At 36.3% G+C, this 23144-nt stretch overlaps 1 protein-coding gene across 1 annotated transcript; it reads right to left on the reverse strand.

Moving 5' to 3' along the window:
• Window positions 1-228: 228 nt before the first annotated feature.
• On the reverse strand, window positions 229-22943 carry LOC109083440 (LARGE xylosyl- and glucuronyltransferase 1). The gene is made up of 15 exons (XM_042745851.1): window positions 22519-22943; window positions 17344-17528; window positions 13195-13499; window positions 12587-12669; window positions 11855-11978; window positions 10335-10506; window positions 8947-9051; window positions 8654-8766; window positions 8251-8376; window positions 7890-8045; window positions 7617-7780; window positions 4779-5057; window positions 3533-3679; window positions 2653-2848; window positions 229-1208 (listed from the first exon to the last, which is right to left on the reverse strand). Exons 2-15 carry the CDS (start codon window positions 17447-17449, stop codon window positions 1011-1013), a joined length of 2274 nt encoding a protein of 757 aa, XP_042601785.1. The 5' UTR covers window positions 17450-17528; window positions 22519-22943; the 3' UTR covers window positions 229-1010.
• Between the last annotated feature and the right edge of the window lie 201 nt (window positions 22944-23144).

Genomic DNA, 23144 nt, shown 5'->3' on the forward strand with positions numbered 1-23144 from the left:
AATAACGACTTTATTCAACAATTTGTCTCCTCTGTCTCACCGCATCACCGTCGTTAGTTTTGTTTTATTCACAAAAAGTATTGTTGTCACATCATAAAGTTACAGTTGAATCACTGATGGCAGATGGACTATTCTGACGGTCTTTCATACTTTTCTGGACCTTGACAGTGTATTTTACTTGGCAGTCTATGGGACAGTCACAAGCCTCACGGTTTTCACTCAAAACATCTTAAATTGTGTTCCGAAGAAGAACGAGGCTTTTAACGGGTTTGCAACAACATGGGGGTAAGTGATTAATGACAAAATGTTCATTTTGGGCTTGAGTATCCCTTTAAACAAACAGATGTAGAAATAAAGATACTGCTAGATAGACAGCAAAACAGATTGTTAGACAGACAGAGGTACAGACAACTAGACAAAAAGACACTGATTGATTGACAACTAGACAAAAATATTGATTGAAAGGTAAACAGACCAATAGACAGACTCTTAGAAAGAAAGATGCAGACAGACATTGCAAAATAGACAAACAGAAAAAAAATTACAGATACTATATAGACAGGCAGAAATACAGATGGATGGTTAGAAACAGAGGCAGAGAGAAAAAAAAGACTGACAAACAACCAAGTGAATAGTTAGAAAGGCGGAAAGACAGAATGACAGACAGATTCAAGGCTTTAATCTGAAGTGCATCAGTGTTGTTGTCCTTCATTTATAAGTAACAACAGACCTTATTTATTCTAGAAGTTTCCAGTTGTAGGATCTGCTTTCCTTCTCACAAAAGTTCATCAATGACTTTCTAATCAGCAGTTTATTTCTCAGCACAGTCGTCAAACACCACTGATAAACGTCTTATCGGATCCCTGAATGAATGGATGATCACGAGCCGTGCCTCCTAATGACCCTGCAATCTCAGTTTCACTGAACACATTCATAAAAGCGCTGTCACACAGCACTCTTTGATCAGCGCATGGCAGTTATTTTATCGGTTCGCTGAACAATGTGCTCGGCTAGCTGTTGTTATCCACTGTCATGTATTTGAGCGCGGCGAAACCATAGCGCCGAGACATATTCTGCTGAAACTCCTCCTTCAGCGTCTTCAGACAAGCGCGGTACTGTTTGTTCGAGCGAAACTTGGTGATGTCAAAACTGGGAGCGTGGGGCATGTGGATCATGTAGGCATTGGGCAGAACCACAAACTCGTACTCCTGAAAACACACAACAAACAACATTTTGCATGCTGAAAGATCAGTTAATTTCCAGAAAATAAGACCAGAAACTAAACAAAAAGTGATTTATTTAATGCAGCCTAATTACATCACAAAGCATGAAATATTACTGAAACTAAGTTCAAGACCTTTAATGTCTAAAGACAGCAATCATTTCACTCAACTCCACTGAGGATTTATTTGGGACATTTGCTTTATTTATATATTTTTTACAGAATTTTATATTTTAAGATTCTTTTAAGAACACTGAGTTGTTCAGGAAGTTCAAGACTGACTGATTCGTGACCATTAACCAATCCACTAAAAAGAACAGTTCTTATCACACTCAATTCAGACTGCAAACTCATATTGCACAAACACTTACACAAAATATTTTTTGTGTTATAGAAATAGTTTGAATACATTAGTCAGAAGAGAGAAAGATGTCAAATATGCCATAATTTGTCATTATATTAAAAACACTCATGCAGCAGCATTAACTAGTTTCTGTAATTCAATGGCAAGTTTATATCACAAACAATAGTGTTATAAATGTACATTAGGTAAAAAAAAAAAAAAAAAAAAAAACCTTTACGATCTTAATACCTGTCAAAATGCATCATCGCAATCTGTGAAAAAGGTCCATTTAAGGAACGGTTAATGAAAAAATGTAAATTTGTTGAAAATTTGCTTACCCTCAAGCCATCTGAGATGTAAATGAGTTTGTTTCTTCATCGGAAGATATTTGGAAAAATTAACCATTATGTAATGACACTTGGTTACCAATGGATTCTCTGCATGAAGTTCCAAAGGCTAATAAAAACATCAAAATAATCCACACATTTCAAATATATCAATGAACAGATCTATCCTTAACATCTTGTAAAGTGAAAAGCTGTATGTTTGTAAGAAACAAATCCATCGTCAGGTGTTTTAACTTTTAAACCGCCGCCTCATGTCAATCCCTGTTGTCCTCTCACATCAAAATGCACCAACATGTTTGTTTAGAGCTGTTTTTCCTTGTAAATGTCACTTAATCTGTACATATTTCTCACCTGATTCAGATTAGACAACATTTTCACTAGAAAAAGCAATACTATGGAGAGGGGAATCATATTTTAAACAGAAGCAATGATTTGAGGTTAAAAATGTCTTGATGGATGTTTATTATGAAAATGCAGCTTTTCATTTCACAAGATATTAACTGATGAACTTGATGAGTCATGTGGATTACTTGTGGACTGTTGTGATGTTTTTATCAGCTGTTTGGACTCTCATTTTGACGGCACCCATTTATTGCAGAGGATCCATTGTTGAGCAAGTGATTTAATGCAAAATTTCTCCAAATCTGAAGAAAAAAAACTCATCTACTTCTTGGATTGCCTGAGGGTAAGCAAATTGTCATTTTTGGATGAACTATTCCTTTAATGAATGTAAGTGTTACCTGAGCATCCAGCTCCATGATGTGAGCTACTTTATTCCACCCGAACCCCACAAAGCGCCGGTCATACTCTGGGCTTTCTCGTCTGACCATTACATACGGCTCAAAGTCGGCCTCCCATTGAACTCTGTATGGTGTTGTAGCAGTTCTCCATTTGGCAAAGTCTGTTGGAGCGTGACCTTTTGTCCAGACATGATATCTGTGGACAAGCAAATTACTTTATTAAAGGGATACTCCACCCCAAAATGAAAATTTTGTCATTAATCACTTACGCCCATGTCGTTCCAAACCCGTAAAAGCTCCGTTCGACTTTGAAACACAATTTAAGATATTTTGGATGAAAACCGGGAGGCCTGACAAAGTTGACAAAGGAATTGTTGAATAAAGTTATTTTTGTTTTCTACTGTTACAAAAAGTGTTCCCGTCGCTTCATATAACCCAGATTGCATGTCTGATGGCAGATGGAGTATTCTGATGACAACTTTCATACCTTTTATGGACCTTGACACTGTTATTTACTTGGCAGTCTATGGGACAGTCACAGGCCTCCCGGTTTTCATCCAAAATATTTTAAATTGTGTTCCTAAGACTAACAAAGCTTTTACGGGTTTAAAATGACATGGGGGTAAGTGATTAAAGACAAAATTTTCATGGAGTATCCCTTTAAGTCAATAGTCAATTTATTAAGTCATTGTAAAACTGTCAAGAATTCACTAAATAAATAAAAAAATAAATATATATTATTTAGAGTTTATGATTGTTTGGTTCAATCGATTAACTGATATTAACTGATTTAAAAGAATCATGAATCATTCAGTCACATCTGAGAAAATCTCTTCTGCCATTCATTTTCATCAGTTTTTTTTTTTCTTAGATTAATCACCTGAATGTGAACAGAGTGCCCATGTCGAGTTGTGACAGGAGCTCTGCTTTTGATTTGGGAAAGGACAGCCGATAGCGCAGAGTTTCAAATGCTGGAACCACAAGAGCCTTTTTAGTGTTCCCCATATCAAGCTGACCAACTGATTTCCTGAGACAGAAACAAGATGGATTACTTGTAGAATGGACTGTAATAGATTGTACTCTTGTACAAATTACATTCACAACCTAAGAACATTTTGTTGGCACCAAAAAAAGAAAAAAAAAACACCATGCTTTAATATACAGTATATGGATTTTCACTCTTGTATTTTTAATGATTTCTGAGCAAAATGAGTTTTGCAATCAGCTTTAATCAGATACTCTGTTATGTCATGACTTTTCTTTCCCTTTTCCCCCTCAAATCACATTTAAAAAAAGTGCCCATTTATAAATGTTTTTGAGCACGATTTAATCAGAGAAAATTTTATACCACAGTCTTTATCAGTATTCCATTATATTGTCAAGCTCAGTTGTTCAACAGTTTTAGGTGATTTTCTTAAAAAAAAAAATAATAATAATGTTTACAATATTTGACAAAATATTGTGATACAAAAGCATCACTACATTCTTGCATTGCCTGCATAATTTTACCCCAAAGCATTCTGAAAGCAGCTGTAACAACAAATTTAGGATTGTTAATAATTCTGCCACTGAAGAAGCCATGTTTATTGAGCCCTAATTTGAATATTGTGATGACGTGTCCGTCTGTGATGGTCCTACAATATTTGTGTTGATTATGATTCTTTGGGCCTTAAGTGAAAAAATATGATTTGTTGAAATGAGTAACATTTTCAAACAAAAAATATATGAAGACCTGATGAAGATCATATGATCGAAACGTTGCTATTAAAGAATTTTTTTATTGTTTTGCAAGTTGATAGTGTGCGGGATTTTCTTGTTTTCTCAAACAAAAAATATATATATAAAAAATAAAAATGATAATAATAACCAAGTTGAATACTGAAATTAAATTTGCTTTCATACAAAATATTTCAAAAGAGAACTGTGTTGTTTTATTGAATTATAATGAGTAATTTGTTGTGCAAAACACCAAAATGACAGTACCAGAATGTACTCGGTTCCTATTAAAATTCTAATACATGAATTTAAAATGTACTGTGACTGGTTTGAAGAATTTAGCACCTGGGGCTTAGTTTAGGGGCTTAGTTTAGATGAGAGGAAAATTCTAAATGTATGTTTTGTCTCACCTGAGGTACTCATAGAGTCCATACATGGGCAAAAAGTCAATATCCGACAGAAACATGTAGGGCGTGTTGACCTGGCCCATAGCAACATTACGCAGCAGATTAACAGGGTAGAACTGGCCTTCTTTATAGACTATGTGATATCCCACGTTGCTCCTGCTCATCAGGACCTCAGAGCCCTGAGAGTATCGCAGGAACTGCTGGGCTTCAGCGTCTGAGAGGTAGAGAGCCAGACTGATGGGCCCTTCCCAGTGTTTACAGATGGCCTCTAGCATCTGAAGTCTGGAACAAAGGAACACTCCAGTAACTCACCAAAAACATGTAACATACAATTTCATACAATAGGTCAACACACATTTGGTTTATCTCCTTTTGCTTTGACAAAACACGCTGACATGAACAAAACCTAATGATTATAAAATTATAAAACAACAATAACACTACTACTATTAATAATTAATACTACTACTACTGACAATAATTATATCCAAATAGAGCCATTTTGGAGCTTGTATTTGGCATATCACTGCTGTGAGACATGGTGTTAACACAGTAAAAAAAATCATTATAGATTTTCCAGACCTGATCATGCCCAAATATTTCCAGGTTTTCCCAAGAATGTAGAAACCCTAACGATTTTAATTAAGTATACACAGTAGGTCTGGGCGATATATCGCATGCAATTGTCACGCGCATTTCGTGAGTAAAGCCGGTTCCCTGATTACCGCTAAATCGCCATCACCTGCTTTCAAATGGAGCAGCATTTAATAGACAGAGATTTAATCGATCGCATTCATTATCGATTTAGCTGTAATCAGGGAACCAGCTTTTATGACGAAATGCGCGTGACAATTGCATGCGATATATCGCCCAGCCCTAATACACAGTATTCTGACTAAACGGACTACACTTCTGTCTCCTAGAATCTAACTTTCATTCAAGTCGAACTAGTTTTGGCATCTACTCTGACAAAGGTTTTGCCCTTGAGAGCTATAACTTGTCTGTCAAAGAGGTTATGCCCTCTTTGACAATGAATTGTATCCCATAGTATTAACAAGGACGATAACCCTCTGCCACTGGCACTGACTGATGTGTAGGTTATCTGGGATTCTGGGGTAGCCCATACATGCCTGACTAAATGCAGCCATCCTGCATTTCTTTTTTTTTAGTATATAATAAAACAACAACAACAACAACAACAACAAAAAAACAGACAGAATAGAAAAATAATAGAGCAAGCTAGTGGTAGAGGCCTTTTTTGCTTTTGTTAATTATATAATAAATAAAAAGCAAACAGACAGAATACAAAAAGATTAGAGAAGCTAGTTTTTTTTATTTAGTTTAATAAACTTTAATAAACAAGCTTTAATAAACACGTCTTAAAGGGGTCATGAAATGAGAAACCAAATTTGCCTTGATCTTTTGGAATATAAGAGGTCTTTGTACCATTAAAACGTCCTGCAAGTTTCATAGCTTAAGACGTCCTCCCCATTATAAACAAGCCATTTATTTAATCATCTAAATACAGCTCGTTCTGGATCCACGGTGCGAAGTGACGTCACGGTGCGAAGTGACGTTCCAACCATTTGCATATGACCGCCTCCAGCACAAGACACAACTACGCTCATTTCGTATCGTTGTCGCGCCGCGCGCCCTCACAAGTGTTTCAGTCGACGGACAGCGAGTGGGTCTGTGTACAGGAAAATTACAATGCCACGCAGCATGGCGTTATTTCCCTGTCAAATGTCGAGAGCGCATTATTGTAGCGCGAAAGTACAATTAAATATAATGTGGAGCGCGAATCTCTCTGCTCGCGCGCGGAAACTCGCGGAGCGCGGATCTCTCTGCTCGCGCGCGGGAACTGGGCACGCGCGCTCTCAGATACACGTTGCTCTTGTAAGAATTTTCTCTGGGCCTCGCTCAGAGAGTATGCCTGCACTTAAACCGTGTTCAGTGCAATCGCGAATCTAAAAGTAAGCGCGTATGTGCTTAGACTGTGTCCCCGTGCGCGTCGCGCGCATGGCCAAGTACTCTTCTCTTCGAACTCTTTCTCTTTGCTCTTGGCATAAAACTGTCAAACGGCAACAACCAATCAGAAATAGGCTTCAACGACTGACCAATGAAAAGCGACATCGTACATGGAATCAACTAAACAGTTACGCTCAATCCGCAAATGTTCTGGCTGGGGTGTTAATAATTGATCCATAGGCACTGTCGTTAGCCAATCATAACAGTGGGCATTAACACTGAACTCTTAAAGGGAAAACAACCCAAAAAACAGACTGTTTGAATCAAAGGATGAGAAACAGGGTGGGAAAATGTCATAATTCACTACATTTTAAAAGTTTTTTTTTTAAAAAACTATAGTAATACTATAATTGCACCTAGGGGACCATATTAATAAAATAAAAAAACCCATGTCATGACCCCTTTAAATGTAGAATTAATAATTATAAAGAAGTGCTTTCATAAAATTATATGCTTCTCATTTCTGCTTTTAAATCCTCCAATTGGCCCAATTCACATCCATTCAATATGTATCACTTTAATCTAGGTTGTTGCTTTTTTTTCTTTAAAAACAACAAGGGACAAATTAAATTACTTTATGTTAATCAACATTATGCTGCAAATGCTGTCGATTGTGCTTAACTTGTATAAATGAAACCAACTATTTCTTTGAAAGCTCTTAAATGACATTGTCCTCCAGGAAGTTTTGATCAACTTGATTACATGTTCCTTATAAAAGGCTCTTTTTAGCATCATGTATTAAATATCTGTTGGTGAGGTGATTTGTGCGCTATTGGTGTCTTTAAGAAAGTAAATATAAGTGTGTTTTCATACCTGTCCATAGACAGCTGGGCCACCAGTGTCACGTCAGTGTTATCTAAGGCTGGTTCGTACTCATAGTGCAGGAAATAGACATGTGTGCGGTGGACTGTGAAGCGCTCCCGACGAAACTCATAACATGGGTCATCTTCGTCAAGCTCAGACAGGGTCTTTTGAAGCTGCAGGGGTATTAAGAAAACAAATATTATTCCATCATGCTGCCTGAACAAAAAAAAAATGATTGCAGACCTCTGAAACCAACATGAAGCACAGTGAGGTGAAACTCACATTCTCTGAGTTGTGGTCTGTTTCGCTGGGACATCCAAAGAGCTCTCGCCTCAGCAGATTCCCATCATACTCCAGGAATGTCAGATAGAGATTCCTGAAGAACTCCACGTGTTTGTTCTTTACACGCAGTTTCTTCGGAGAGTTCCAGTGAATCACCTGCACAATCAGATGCAGAAGTTCAGAAATGTGGACCCTGCTTGACCTCTGTCTCAAACTGAACTGCTTGTGTTTCTTTATGCAGAAGTAACAATTCTATATTAAGCACACATATACATATAAACGGGGCAGCTACAGAAGAAATTGTTTTTTTGTCATCTAGCATAAGTGTGAGCTCCACTTTTTGTCTCCACTGTGATGTCACCTTGAGGTCGGACACATCTTTGTAGCACTTTTCAGAGCGGGTGTGATCCGATAGCTGAACATTCCAAAAGCAGGGCAGCTGGTGCACCAGGAATGGGTTCTGCTTGATCACAGCATTGAAGATATCCTGCAGAAACAATATTGTCAACTGTCATTTTGATATAAAGTGCATTTCATTTAAAATATATTTCACCCAATGTTTGTGTTTCATATGTTTAGTAGGTATCTCAGGTTTAGCTTAGCGACTTTATAACATCAAACTAGAGTCTCCCATGTGCTTCTCATGAGAAACTATTTGTATGATGCATTCATCACACCAATGTCCCTAGTGAATTGCACAATACATTATGTTCTCCTGTCTAAGTAGACAGCAGGTCAGATTAAAACCGAGCTTATGTGTTTACCTGATCAGCGAGTGATGTAGACAGCATGCTCATGAGCTCTCTCTCTGCCGTTAGCCGCCACATCTGCTCCCACTTTAGCTTCCTCAATCGATCCAACAACAGCAGAATCACACCTCAACACAAATACAACATCATTTGTTGGCCATTACACTAAATAACACTTATAAAATAGTGTAACTGTCCTGTTCAAAATCACAAAGGCATGATTTAATTCATCAGGAACTTTAGTATTTGTTTTAAAACTGGTCTTCCCCTTTAGATAAGCCAGATAATCAGTAACCTGGCTGGCGTACCGGTGTTAAAGCCTCTGCCTAGTGCTGGCCATGGCCGGTGGTTCTTCCACAGGTTCCCCAGGTACCAATCACTCTGATTCTCCACCAAACCAAGAACCTGCTGACCTGAAATGCACAAACACCCCCACAGTGACATCAATGTGTCTGCATTGACTGATCGGAAGTTATGGTGAACTATGGACAAAAATCTGTGTAGTTGTTTTAAAGCGCTCACGTATTTTGGTCAATGACATAGGAAAAATCTTTTACAAATCTGCTTTAAAACAAATGTACTATTTTGTATTCATGGTGGATTCATATGTGACCCTGGACCACAAAACCAGTCTTGAGTGTCAATTTTTCGAAATTAAGATGTATATCATCTAAAAGCTGAATAAATAAGCTTTTGATTGATGTATGGTTTGTTAGGATCAGACAATATTTGGCCAAGATACAACTATTTGAAAATCTGGAATCTTAGGGAGCAAAAAAATCTAAATACTGAGAAAATCACTTTTAAAGTTGTCCAAATGAAGTTCGTAGTAATGCATATTACAAATCAAAAATTCAGTTTTGATATATTTACAGTAGGAAATTTTCAAAATATCTTAATAGAACATGATTTTTACTTAATATCCTAATGATTTTTGCCATAAAAGAATCAATAATTTTGACCCATACAGTGTTTTTTTGCTTATTGCTAAAAATATACCCCAGCGACTTAAGACTGGTTTTGTGCTCCTGGGTCACATATGGTTTTGGAAAACTACAGTAATATTTTCAGCTCTAAAAATGTTATGTGGTGCCCAGTATCTAGTAAAAAAGTATTTTCAGTAGTAGTTTTTCAGGTAAAAAGTAGTTTGGGGAGTCACACCACATGACATGAAGATCAGAACAAATGGTTAATAAGACAAGGACATCTCTAGCTTTCCTAGCATCCGTCCTTCAAGACACAGTAATCAAATGTATTCAACAACAGTGTGTCGTTGTTTCTAAGCAACAGGATTTCACATCAAAGGCCGGTACAGTTCGCCCACCCGCATTTGGCTGGTGATGTGTGTATATGCAAGTCACGGGCCATTGCTCTGTTGATAAAGCTTCAGGCATGAGATCAAATGTAGTTAGTCACAAAGGCTGGTTCATTACTGAAATCATTGATCACTGTGGTTGCTGCGGTCAGTGTCTGGTGGAATAATCTGTGACATTATTGATCTGAGCTGCAAACACGTGCCTCATTGAACATTAATGATTGTCTCAACTGTCAAAATGTTGTCTTGTTATGACAAGTATTTCTGTGGGATGCACACAGTTTTCACAGGTTTTCTGATCTTCAACAGCCACAAAACTTGCATTATTTAATTCAAATGACAAATAAACAATCATTTCAAATGAATGTAATTCAAAAGTACCTTTGAACTTGTGGAAAACGACCCACAGCTCAGCGATGTCTGTGGCAAAGGTGATGTCAGTATCCAGGACGATGACCTTCTGTAGGTCAGAGGGCAGTGTCTTGGTCAGCACCAGCTTCATCAGGCCGTAGATGCCAGAATAATGCTTGTTAGGGATCCAAGAGACCTCAGACTGATAAACATACAAAGAGAAAATATGAAACATCAAATTAAATCAAATACTGCAACAAAGAAAAAAAAAAAAGCAAGGATCCAATAATCATTAAAGGGTTACTCCATCCCAAAATGAAAATTTTGTCATTAATCACTTACCCCCATGTCGTTCCAAACCTGTAAAAGCTTCATTTGTCTTCAGAACACAATGTAAGATATTTTGGATGAAAATCGGGAGGCTTGAGACTGTCCCATAGACTGCCAAATAAATAACAGTGTCAAGGTCCAGGAAAGTATGAAAAGCATCGTCAGAATAGTCTACATCTGCCATCAGTGATTCAACTGTAACGTTATGAAGTGGCGACTGGCGAGAATACTTTTTGTACACGAAGAAACAAAAATAATGACTTTATTCAACAATTCCTCTCCCCTGTCTCTCTCCAAATCAGCGTAGCGCCATTTTGGCAATTCTGAGCAGAACGCAGATGGCGTACACTATTCTGTGTCAGCCGCGCTGTGCCGATGCAGTTTTCATTCAAACCAAAGCATAAATACACGTAAAAAACCTATCATTTTGGCACGGCTGACACAGAAGAGTGTACGCCATCTGCGTACTGGTCAATTTGTCAAAATGGCGCTACACTGATTTGGAGAGAGACAGAGGAGAGGAATTGTTGAATAAAGTTGTTATTTTTGTTTTCTTCCTGATTTTCATCCAAAATATCTTAAATTGTGTTCTGAAGATGAACAAAGCTTTTACGGGTTTGGAACGACATGGGGGTAAGTGATTAATAACAAAATTTTTGGATGGAGTATCCCTTTAAGGGACTCACAGCCCTTCAGAAGGTAACAGTCAGGTGCTAGACATAAAAATCTGAATTATTTTTGCAAAGTCTTGCAAGTTCCCACCCGGACTAACCAAATTAGTTTTCATGCTGGAGCTAGTACTCAACTGGGTGATCTGCAAATCTCTCTGGAAAATATCCAGTGAAAGCAGCAGAACATTGTATGTAGTACATACAATTAAGTATCACAGTGTTTTTACATGTCAGACGTGTGCATTCTGATTATTGATGTATAAATACGCACATTAAAGATCACCAGCAAAGCGTAAGAAGATTACTGTTAGAAATAGCAAATATTAACACTGCTCTGATTCATTGTTAAATTATTTGCCTATATGACAGAGTCTATTACTCCCTTGTACGACTGGCAATGTTTGGTTTGGTTAAGGAATTGGAATCTTTAAAAATCTTCTGAAAACCCTACACAGAAAATGAACAGAGAAAAATACTTCATCATCAATTCTGCTGAAATACTGAGCATCACTGTTGAGGTCTATTGAGCAATCCAGTAGTCGCACAAACCTTCAGCTCATCAGCATCATAAAAGTTGACATGAACGGCCGGCACCATCCAAGTGTGGAAGAGGTCAGCCAGAATCTTCCGAGCGATGGAGTCCGTGATGAAATGGAAGTGGAGAGGGTTCCGTCTAAAACATAAAGAGAACAAACGTTTCCTGTCATTTAATATTGACTAGTTAACCCAAAAATGAAAATCCTCAAATCGTTTATTCAACTTTTCATTACTTTTTATTACCTACAAAAAGCCAGGATATTCAGAAATTCACCTTAAAGGTCATTAGTTTTAAATATCATTGGGAATAAAAAATATCATTGTCATTGCTGACTGAACTCTTGCTTTTATCCTTTCAAACTAAGATGAGTGTAATACTGGCACCACAATAAAACCATAAGAGCATAGTAAAGTAATTTGACTGCATGTGATAAAACAGTGAAAAGTCATTTTATGCACTGCATTACTGGAGGGTGTATAAGCAGAGAGCAGCAAACCAGTAAAGCTGATGATGAAACCCAATTCTAGCTTTACTACTTTTTACACTGCATTGTAGAATGAAAGAAATTTCAGTCTGATCAATAACACTTACAGGCACTTGGACACTCAAAAACTTATGGAGCTACATTGCTGTCTAAACATGCAGGAACCTCCTAAGACAGCATCCTAGCTGTATACTGCTCACTCACTGTGTGGAGCAGTGAATATCCTGTGAATGTGGACAGCCACAGACTCTAAATTTACCTGTGAAACAGAACTGACTTGACCAAAGTGACAACATCTCTGCTCGCATTGTACCCCGCACACACAATGGCAATGTGAATGGTCTGTGATGAGAAAGACAAGTAGTAATTAGAACAGTTTGAAGCAGTATTGATGCATTCAGTGTCGGTGCCACGAGTTGCCCGGTGCCCCCTTCACCTTTTTCGATTTCTACCGATGGGGGAACCCCCCAGAACGCAATTTCTACCGAGGTCCCCTCTGGTACCGACTCTAGATGCAATGCATACATTTCAGTTCACAATTTCAAAATATGACACTTCAATTTTATGAAATCACATCTTATTCAAATTCACAGAGTAGGGAAATGCCAGTGAACAGAAACAGTTTTCTGGAAAGAAAACTACAGTAGGTTGCTATACAGTTTCTAGGGTTTCTCAATGGTTGCTAAGGTGTTACGCAGTTGTAGAGTGTTCTGGGTGGTATCTGTGGTGCTGTCTGATCACTTAGTTAAGTAACAGCACATCTCTCCTCAACAAAACATATGATTTGAGGAATCTGAGGATGTCAGGGTTAGAGTCTAGATAATATGTGAATCTGTTCAGTGTAAGGTCCTGATTCAGCATACTAACCTCACATTTGTTCACCACAGGCTGAGGCACACAGTCCGAGCTGTTGCCCGAGGCAACTCCTTTCTTAGCCTCACTATCACCTGTACCCTCTTCTGTGGAATGGGTGTGTAACTGGTTGCCTTGGCGACTGTTGCTATGATGGCTGCTATGTGTTGGAACCCTGGGTGGCAGGCTAATCTCTCTCCGCAGCACATGGTTATGTTCTTCCACATCTCGTAGCTGCAGCTCCAAATCCTGATGCTCAGCAGCTGCTCCGATCAGCACAGATGACTGAGGATCCAGCGGCGACAGAGGCAACGGTTTGACTGAGGAGAAAACACACAGACAGTCGAGGATCACTAAACATCCGTCCAGCAAATCACAACTACAGCACTAAATCTGTTAATTGTCCATCTTATGATTGCACTTTTTTAAGAGGTCTGATTTGAAAAAATATATATATACATAAATAAAAAACATACAGCATCTGTAGGTCTGAACAAGTAGATCTGAATGATCTAAATTATATTTAATAGTATGACATAAAAAATAATAATAATAATAATAATTGAGGACAATGCAAAACCCAATAATTCAACTCATCACCAAAATGGTAACCATCAAAACTGCAACATAACAGAATCCCCAATAAATGATCACTTAACACTAACAAATCTCCCAATATAACAATCTTGTGTGATAATATACAAACACTTTATTTTAACATGTATACAGCTAATATAGTCAAAAGCAATGCATGATGGAGAAAAACAGACTCTTCCCCTCTATGGGCAGTTTTTTTAATTTTGCCTAGGTCGTGAGGTTTTTCTGTGCAACTTACTCAAATATTTTAGTTGTTAAAGTTAAATTTGAAGAATATTCAAAGAGAATGAGCAATAATTGTAGTTCTTGAAACAGATCAGTGTAACCACTACATTTTCAAATATTTTAAAATGTACCAAAATTATTAAGGATATCTTAAAAATATAATTTTGTGATACGCACAATCACACTGAATTATTTTAGAGTGTATTTGATATTATCAAGGTTGCTTGCTCATATGATGTTTAAAAAGTTTTTAAAAACTAACTGATAACTTTCACAAAAAAGTTTGCTTACCATTTGAAAGCAGCAAAACTGTATGTAACTAAATTACAATTATTATATTTAATTTTAAAATGGTATTTTAAGCACAAACTGCATTAACAGGTAAGATGTAGAATGTACTGCAAACACACTTCAGAATGACCCTAAAGAAACAAACTGTAATACATTATTTGAGCTGTTCAACATCAGTGAGCATTAATCAGAGGAGTAATAATTAATTCAGTTAATAAAGTGACAGCAAAGACATTTAACTTTCAGCCAAAAGTCATTAAAAGCCACTGGAGTAAATCATCAATTTTAGACAGGCTAGAGTGACTCCATTCAGCACACAGTGTAAAAATGCTTCAGTGGCCCTAAAGTACTTTACTAACTAGAAAAGTTCAAGACTAGCAGAATGAACTCAAACATGTTTATATTGCTGCATTTTACAGCACATAACACAAAAAATTGTCCAAAATCTAAGATGCTGATACAATGTTACATGAAAACATTTAGCAGATGCACAGAAAACAAAAATCATTACTCGCATTACTTTACAAAATTATTATTACTTTACAAAATTAAACACAACAACCAACTTTATAGTTTGTTTTTGCATGTTTTTCAGATTAATCCAAATATCTGAAAATATCTTTATGTTTAACGGTTGGTACAAGGATAAAAAAAAATGTGCATGTTCCAACCAATTATGCTTAAGCTGAAAGGTCATAGCTTTATTTTTTTGCCCATTATCCCAATTTTGTATGGCGTGGAAACACTTTAATCTGTGTTTGAAGGTATATTTATATAAACTACAAACATGAGGGGAGAATAAATCTGCAAGTCTGTCATGTAAACCAGTAAAATGTGTTATTTCAATAAGCTGATTGTTGGTAGATAGCAACATATTGGCGTGCCTATTAATGTACACAGTGTATAAAATAATTTTGTCTATCAAGTATACCAGAATACCCTGTTGCAACAACTTAGATTACTTGGATAGCCAGCAAAATTTTGATACGCACAGATGTATTTAAAAACAAATTTAGTTGTCAAAATTGATAATTAAATTAATTGTCTTAGCTTTCAAAATTAGCATCACTTGTGGTAATGAGAATGCATATTGTCAAAAACGGACCATAGACCATTTGGCAGAGGCACATCAGTGAAGAAAATGACTGAAAAAATGGTCTAGCATTCTAGCTGGGTGTGGTAAATAAATAGATAAAAGAAGCAAGGGCGAAGTTCACACAATATAAGATTGATGCTACCATACTCCATTAAGGCGTTATAGAATGAAACTGATGAATGATGATTTATGTTGGAAATGCCAGCTGGAAATAAGTACCCTTTTACACAGTATATGGGAATGCAGTTTTGTCAAACTATTCTGGCTACAGGTTATGGACGTTTTAAGTTGCTGGTTTAGTTCCAAATAATTTTTAACTCCTAAACTATGCCTTTTAGGTGACAAGTTCCAAATACCAAATGTATAAAAATGCGCACATTCAGTTATGATGGCAGGTTTTACAACAGTCAGTAGTTTTATTCTAAGACTTTGAAAGACAGTGTCCCAAACTGAAAGAATGGGCCAGTGCAGTGGTGGAAAAGGCATCATATAAAATCATGCTCAGCAGAGTAAGTTTACTTTAAAAACACTCACAATTCACTAGGGGTGTAATGATTCATCGATATGGATCGATATATCGATATGATGTCTGACGATACGATGCATCGATGGCACACGTAAAATATCGATATCTGTAATATAAATAGGCAGCTTATTTGGCACTGTCTACAATTTCACATAATGTCCATCTATGCATTACCGCCAACGGATGCATTCTCATTCAAACTCACGGATCAGGACTCAGTATAAGGACTGCCAAAGGCACGAGGTGAGCATAAAAGACGCCTGGGATTGTTTGTGGAACAGTCGAGCAGAAGTTTTCACTGCACACAACTGAAGCGTGTGCACGCACACAGACAGCCGCATGCGCGAATACTAAATTGAGCTATCTTCCGCTTTTTTTGTGCATGGATCAATAAATACATAATTATAATCAAAATGCGCATTTTGGCGAATATCCTAGTAAACACAGTCGGTTAGGCATATGTCTTAAAGTTAACAGTTCAGAAAGAAAAGGCATGTGTATATTAAATCCGTGCTTGGTTCTTAAAGTGAAAGCAAACTAATAATAAATCTAACATTGTCAAAGAAAAATACAAGTGCTCACCCCTTTGACTAAATAACCTTTGTAATATCAAAAATGATTAATCTATATTTAGTTTTAAACAGTGAAGACAATGCAGTTATTTACATTTGATTATTACATTTCTGCAGCATACCTTAAAATTTATTTTAGACTGAGCCGAAAAACCTGAAAAGCAGTTTATTTAACTGTTTTAAAGTTTATTGAGCTTGTGTCTTTGTTGTATTGTATTTATTTCCTGCTATTGCTTATAGTTTGGTTACCTGTAGAAAAGATTTTTTGCACTGAGCCCATAGTAGCAACCAGAATTGTTTGTCCAATTGTTTATTTTCTTTATTATATAAAAAAAGAAAAAAAAATTGTGACGGCTTATTTTTTGTTGTTGTTGTTGTGAATCTACCAACTGAGGTACACAATGTGAAAATTTCCGATAAATGTTCATTATTTATATTTCATTTGCAATTTAAAAAAAATAAAAATGTATAATAACAATATCAAAATATCAATATATCAGTTGATATACTTCTGTATCGAATCGAATCGTAATCATATCGTAGACATTTTTGAAGTATCGGCAAATATCGTATCGCTAGGTATGAGAATCGATATCGTATCGTATCGTGACGAACCATCCGATTTACACCCCTACAATTCACATAGTAAGATCTGGCCTTGGTTTTAACTAAGTCAACATTGGTTACAAACATTATGTGAAGGAGCACATTGTACATCTATTGTGTTCAAAAATATATTGTTTCTGAATAGAACTTCTTATTATGTTTATATAGAATTCGCACCACCCCCATTTGAATCAGATTTGAGTTTGAGACATCAGTTAAAGAAAATACATCTGTGATGTGTAGTTGTATACCTGTGAAATTTGCGGATGACAGATAGAGCCAGGTGAGGGCTGGGATAAAGATCAGGGCGAGGGAGGCAGCCACAAACTTCCTGCGCCCACGACACATTCCCAGCATCCTCTGCTGCCAGAGGGTGTCTGATCAGACACCTCTATGTGGGCATTAGCTGTTTGGACAGGGGTTGCATGGCACTGCTCTGTAAAAATACAAAAAATAGTGTAAGCGATAGCACAAATATATTGATAACCACGGATGTGCAGTATTTCAGATACATGCATTTAAAATACATATTTGAAATACATAATATATATATATATTTTTGTATTTTAAAGTCTTTGAAAAAAAAACCCTGCAGTTATTCAGTTTTACCAGTGTGGCACTGTAGTACAAGACTGTAATTCAGCTCTCCTGGATTCAATTCAAGAGAGGAAGACACAGCACTTCAGTTCAGAGAAAATGCAGCTGAACCTGAAGCTGCCTGCTGGGGGGTGTTTGGATGAATATGTACTTATATGCTGCGTGCTTTCCTCTCAATAACGAAATAAACATAATAAAACATGACAGCGGTGAGATAGCAGCAGTTAAGAAAGCATCTGATTACAGCGATGTGGATGTTTGCACAAGCTTTGCAGTTTGATACTCCAGTAAAGTCCAGTCACGTCACGTTTATTTATATAGTACTTTATGCAATAGATAGCCTGAAATCAAGCCGCTTTACAGCATAAACATGAAAAACCAGTCAGTGTCGCTTTCAGTTAGAATTAAAACCTGATTTTCTGTTATAAAGCAGCTCTCCAGTGTGGAGCTAGCTAATGATAAAATGTTTTTATTAGTGGGGAAAAATATTCTTCAATTAAAGTAATAGTTTTGTTTATAGAGATCAAAGCTTGAACTAGCTCAGGTCTATTTCAAGTGAGATTATGCTGTGAATAAAATAGTTTCAAAAATAAAACGTCTCATCACTTACCTTTATTTTGTTTATTATATGGCTTAGAAAATGAGATGTTAGAAAGAATGATGTGTCATTCAGTTAGTTTTTCATATAGCTAATTAAATGGCGAATGAGAGAGTTTCTCTGTCATCTCATTTTTGTGCCAAATATATTTATTTATATAAATGTATAATAATTGGAATTACATCATATGATTTTCAAAAGCTGAAGTCATTACCTTTATTTATTTGTTAGAATATGTATCACTTAACATTTTAATTGCAAAAGCTGAACAATCAAAGTCTACTGATTAATCAGTGAAATAACAGTGACAGAAAGTGTACATTAAAGTGTGTTGTGTGGTACAGGGCTCAGGTTCCAAATTTAAGAGAAAATAATCAAACAAACATGCATTTGCAGAAAAAAAAAAAAAAAAAAAAATCCTAAATATCTGTAGTCAATGTTTCATGTTTAAAATAACAAAATATTATTTATGCATTTGTAACTGCAGGTTAAATGCATTCATGTCCCTCTGAGCTAGGGCTGTGCAAAAAATCGAATACGATTCTCATGCGCATCTCTTCAGTAAAGACGTTCCTGTGATTAGTAGTATATCTCCAGCACGTGCGTTCAGATCAGGGTATCCAGGTTTTCACAACAAATCCTGCCCAGTTGCTTCTCAAAACTAGTCCAAAACTAGCCCAATCGCGTTTCCAGGAGGTTCCCCGATAAAAATTGCAACCCGGGGTTAAAAATATACGGTTTTTTTGTCAGGGTTGCCCTGGTAATATTCACATTTTAGGGGCTAAATATCACGTTATTGGTATTGGGGTCGCTTCAACCCGCGGAAATTAAAAACAAGCTCACACTTGGCAACACTGGTTGACATTTACTACACAGAGCCGTAATTCACTGACAATCTACACAAAATCGATTTTAAAATCGCAGGCGATTCTTTGTCGATTTTGAAAGCGATTTTGTGTAGCTTGCCGGTGGACTACGGCTCTGTGTAGTAAATGCCGCTCCACCTGAACCAGTGTTGCCAAGTCTGCGGTTGTTTTTCATGTCCGCGATGGTTTTTCATGAACCATGTTCAATACCAATAACGTGATATTTAGCGCCTAAAATGTGAATATTACCAGGGCAACCCTGACAAAAACGCATATTTTAACCCCGGGATGCAATTTTTATCGGGGAACCTCCTGGAAACGCGATTGGGCTATTTTTGGACTAGTTTTGAGAAGCAACTGGGCAGGATTTGTTGTGAAAACCTGGCAACCCTGATCTTAACGCACGTGCTGGAGATATACTACTAATCACAGGAGCGTCTTTACTGAAGAGATGCGCATGAAAATCGTATTCGATTTTTTGAACAGCCCTACTCTGAGCTGAATTAAATGGTGTGTAAATAGGCCTACATCTAAATGCCTCTTCAGATGCAGCTTCTGCGTTTCCTCAGCATTGCAAAGATGAATTTTGTTGATACTGATAATGATATCATTTGTTTGGTAACAGCCCAAATGTCTTATTATTCTAATTGACTGATTAAATGTAAGAATTTGACTCAAAAGATGATGTACTTTTATGAAAAAAAAGGCTTTATAAAGGTAAAAATACCCATTAAATGTAAAAATCAATTTAAACTTATTTGAACAAATTAATTTCTATCACTGTTGTGAACTGACCAGCACTAAGAATATGAAGGATATCAAAAACAAGTTACAAACACACACACCAGAACGTAGAGAGACACTTAAAGCTCCAATATGTAGGAATTTTGTAATAAAATTTCCGAAAATAACTTGCACAGTGTGAAATATTTCCTCCAGTTGTGTACTTACAATATCTCAAAAGTCTCCAAAGATTTTTTATTTCAGAGAAATTCTGATTTTAAAGAACTGGCCGTCCCGGAAAAAATATGTCGCCTCTCAGTGACGCAATGTCCGCTCTATACTTTTTTTCCGGTGTAGACCATGTGATGTTCCACCACACCGGAATATCACATGGTCAAATGAGGAAGTGGTGGTTATGTTATAGCAGCGTGTATGGTTTGGTTGTCGTTGTTATGGATCACGATAACTCTTTGGCGAGTATTGAAGTGCCAGTAAAACGTAAGTTATATTGCTCTTTGTACTAAGGTAAGGATTTTTAGCACCGATTGTGACCGAGATTATGGCAGTACAATTAAATACAATCGGATATGTGTTGTTAAAAATATATTTAGTCATTACTTGCAAATGTTCGTTCAAATTTACTTTTAGAACGATTGGGTTTGAGCACGTTAAACAACACGGCATTAACCATAAACACGTAACACTGAACAACATTAACCCAACAAATCATTTAACAAATAGCTGTAAGTTGTAACGGGATAATATAGTATAACATTTCACGTTCCTTGCAGTTCATTAATTATGATGACATAAAATAATACGATCATATGTACAGGTAATACAAAAACGAATAAATTACCTCATCCGTGATCATGATTCGTTTATCCAATTTAGATACATTGCTATGGTGAAAACGCATTAAAAACGACATCTCCCATCGTCACCTGCTTCATAGCGTCATCAAGCTTCGCCTTTGTTATTGTTGGAAATGCGCCCTCTTGTGGTCAATTACAAAAGTCACATACTGGAGCTTTAAGAGGGTTTATTCTCCAAATAACTCTAATTTCATGTTGTAGAAAAATGAGTTTAGAAATTGTGTAAGGACTCTTGTTCTTGTTCCAAGTTACCTTCCTATCCACTGATTTTTGCCTCTTACAAAAGCCTTCCAAAAAGACAGTAAAGGCGTGTGTCTTGTTTGAGCTTTAGTTAGGCTGAAACTTGAAAGTTAAGTTGCATGACATAAATGCAATGTTTAGGTATTATTATTTTTATTACTATTATTTTGATTTATGCCTTAGTTTTAGTTTGTACCTTTTTAAAAGTAATGTGAAATTGATTTTTATACTTCTTTATTTATGCCTTAATTTTAGGTTGTAAAGTTTATCTTTTTTAAAGTAATGTGAAATAGATTTTTGTATTTTCTTGTTTATTTATATTTTTAAAATATATATATTTATATATATATATTTATATTCACATTTAAAATAAAATTCCAAAAAAAAACACAAAAAATGGGTTACTTTTTTAACCATTATGTATGCAATTTTCAGCAGTAAAAATGTAAATTTTTTTCTAAAAAGGAAACAAATTAGTTGTTCATTTTAAGAGACCCATCTTATTTTCTCTTGTACATCTAGTATTGCTCTTTAATAAAGAAAAATACGCTTCTTATCCGATTACTCGATTAATCAATGGAATAATCGCAAAAATATTCTATTACTAAAATAATCTATAGCTACAGCCCTACTGTTGATCTTGCTACCAATCAAACATGCAAACGAGTAGATTTCAATCTCCAAATTCAATCTTGTAAAATTTTATATAATAAAAAAAAACAAAACAAAGCCTCCTCAGAGTTGACCGTTTGAAGAGCCCCTGACTCCAAACAAAACATTAACAGTGACAACATCAGACTGTGGATAATTAAACTATGATAAATCAATGTAAATATTATTATATGAATAGCTTCACAATCACAATTAGCCTACTCAAAATGCCACGAATATTGGAAATGCAGTAAAACTGTAGTAAATTAGTAGCACTGCCATAAAAAATGGAAGAAATATACTGAGATGGGTTGAACTTTCTTTATACAAGTATAAAGTATGTTGTCTTTACGTCTTTGTACATATACAGACTTGATTATTTTCATTTGTTTTGTTATTTGTTTTTCGTGTGACTATTATTTATTTACTTACATCGACCAATATTTTTTATATCCGATGTTCATACAATCGTCGTTTCCTGTTAACTCACAGTGTTTATAAACTATTTCAATATTTATCGTGTGAAAACAATACACAAAATAAAATGTCGCAGGTATGACAGTGGACTTAGCTGTAGCAAAAGAGTCGGCCATTTTATTACAAAAATGTTTAAAATGTATTTCCCTCGCATAATGAATGCCGGTGAATTGACATGTGAAAAGATATTTGCTCATAACGGTAACTTACATGGGAAATGACGCAAGTCGGCTATGACCTTTGAACGAATAAAATAAATTAATGAGAGTGTCAGAAGTGTTTTAAGTTTAAGGATGAGTCCATAAGGGCCATAATGGCACGAAGAAACAACCATTCATGTGATTTAAAGGTGTTTTTGGTTGCAAATTGTAGGACTGTTATCAACGCATGCCGTCTCACCTGTGATGTTGAATCACTTGTGATTGAACGAGTCCTTTATCGTCACTAAAATAAACCCAAAATGACCGACAAACAGATGATCTTCGGTATCCGTGCTAATCCAGTCAGAATCACCGAGAGGAGATACCACAGATATTTCAGTCTCAGGACACGTTTGTGTTCATTTCATATGCAAGATCAGCGCGTAAAAATGCCGCATGCTGGACTTGATTGATGCGATTTGTCTTTAGTAAAGATCAGCGGGAAATATCGTCATCTGTTTCCCTGCACGCTATATGCATTACAAACGACCAAACGCGCCGTTTATTCGATCATTTTGTGATATCGACGCATATAATATGAACACGGCGGCCTCTAGACTACACAACACTCCCTGTTTGTTTCCCAGCCTCCTCCAGTTCTCATTCCCAACATATCCTCCAATCACTGCTTCAATCCACAATCCACAATCCAGTCCAGGCGAATGTGTCTTCACTACAACCTGGAAAGAATGGATAGGATTCAGTACAGCCAGCGCACTATTGCTTTGCTTTCCATCGTGCTACAAAGTAGCGTATACTGGAGAAGCAAAACCAAAATGTACCTTACATGAGCTAAACTGAACTTAAATGATTTATATATATATT

Source organism: Cyprinus carpio, chromosome A4 (genome assembly GCF_018340385.1).
Source record: "Cyprinus carpio isolate SPL01 chromosome A4, ASM1834038v1, whole genome shotgun sequence".
NCBI classification, from domain to species: domain Eukaryota; kingdom Metazoa; phylum Chordata; class Actinopteri; order Cypriniformes; family Cyprinidae; genus Cyprinus; species Cyprinus carpio.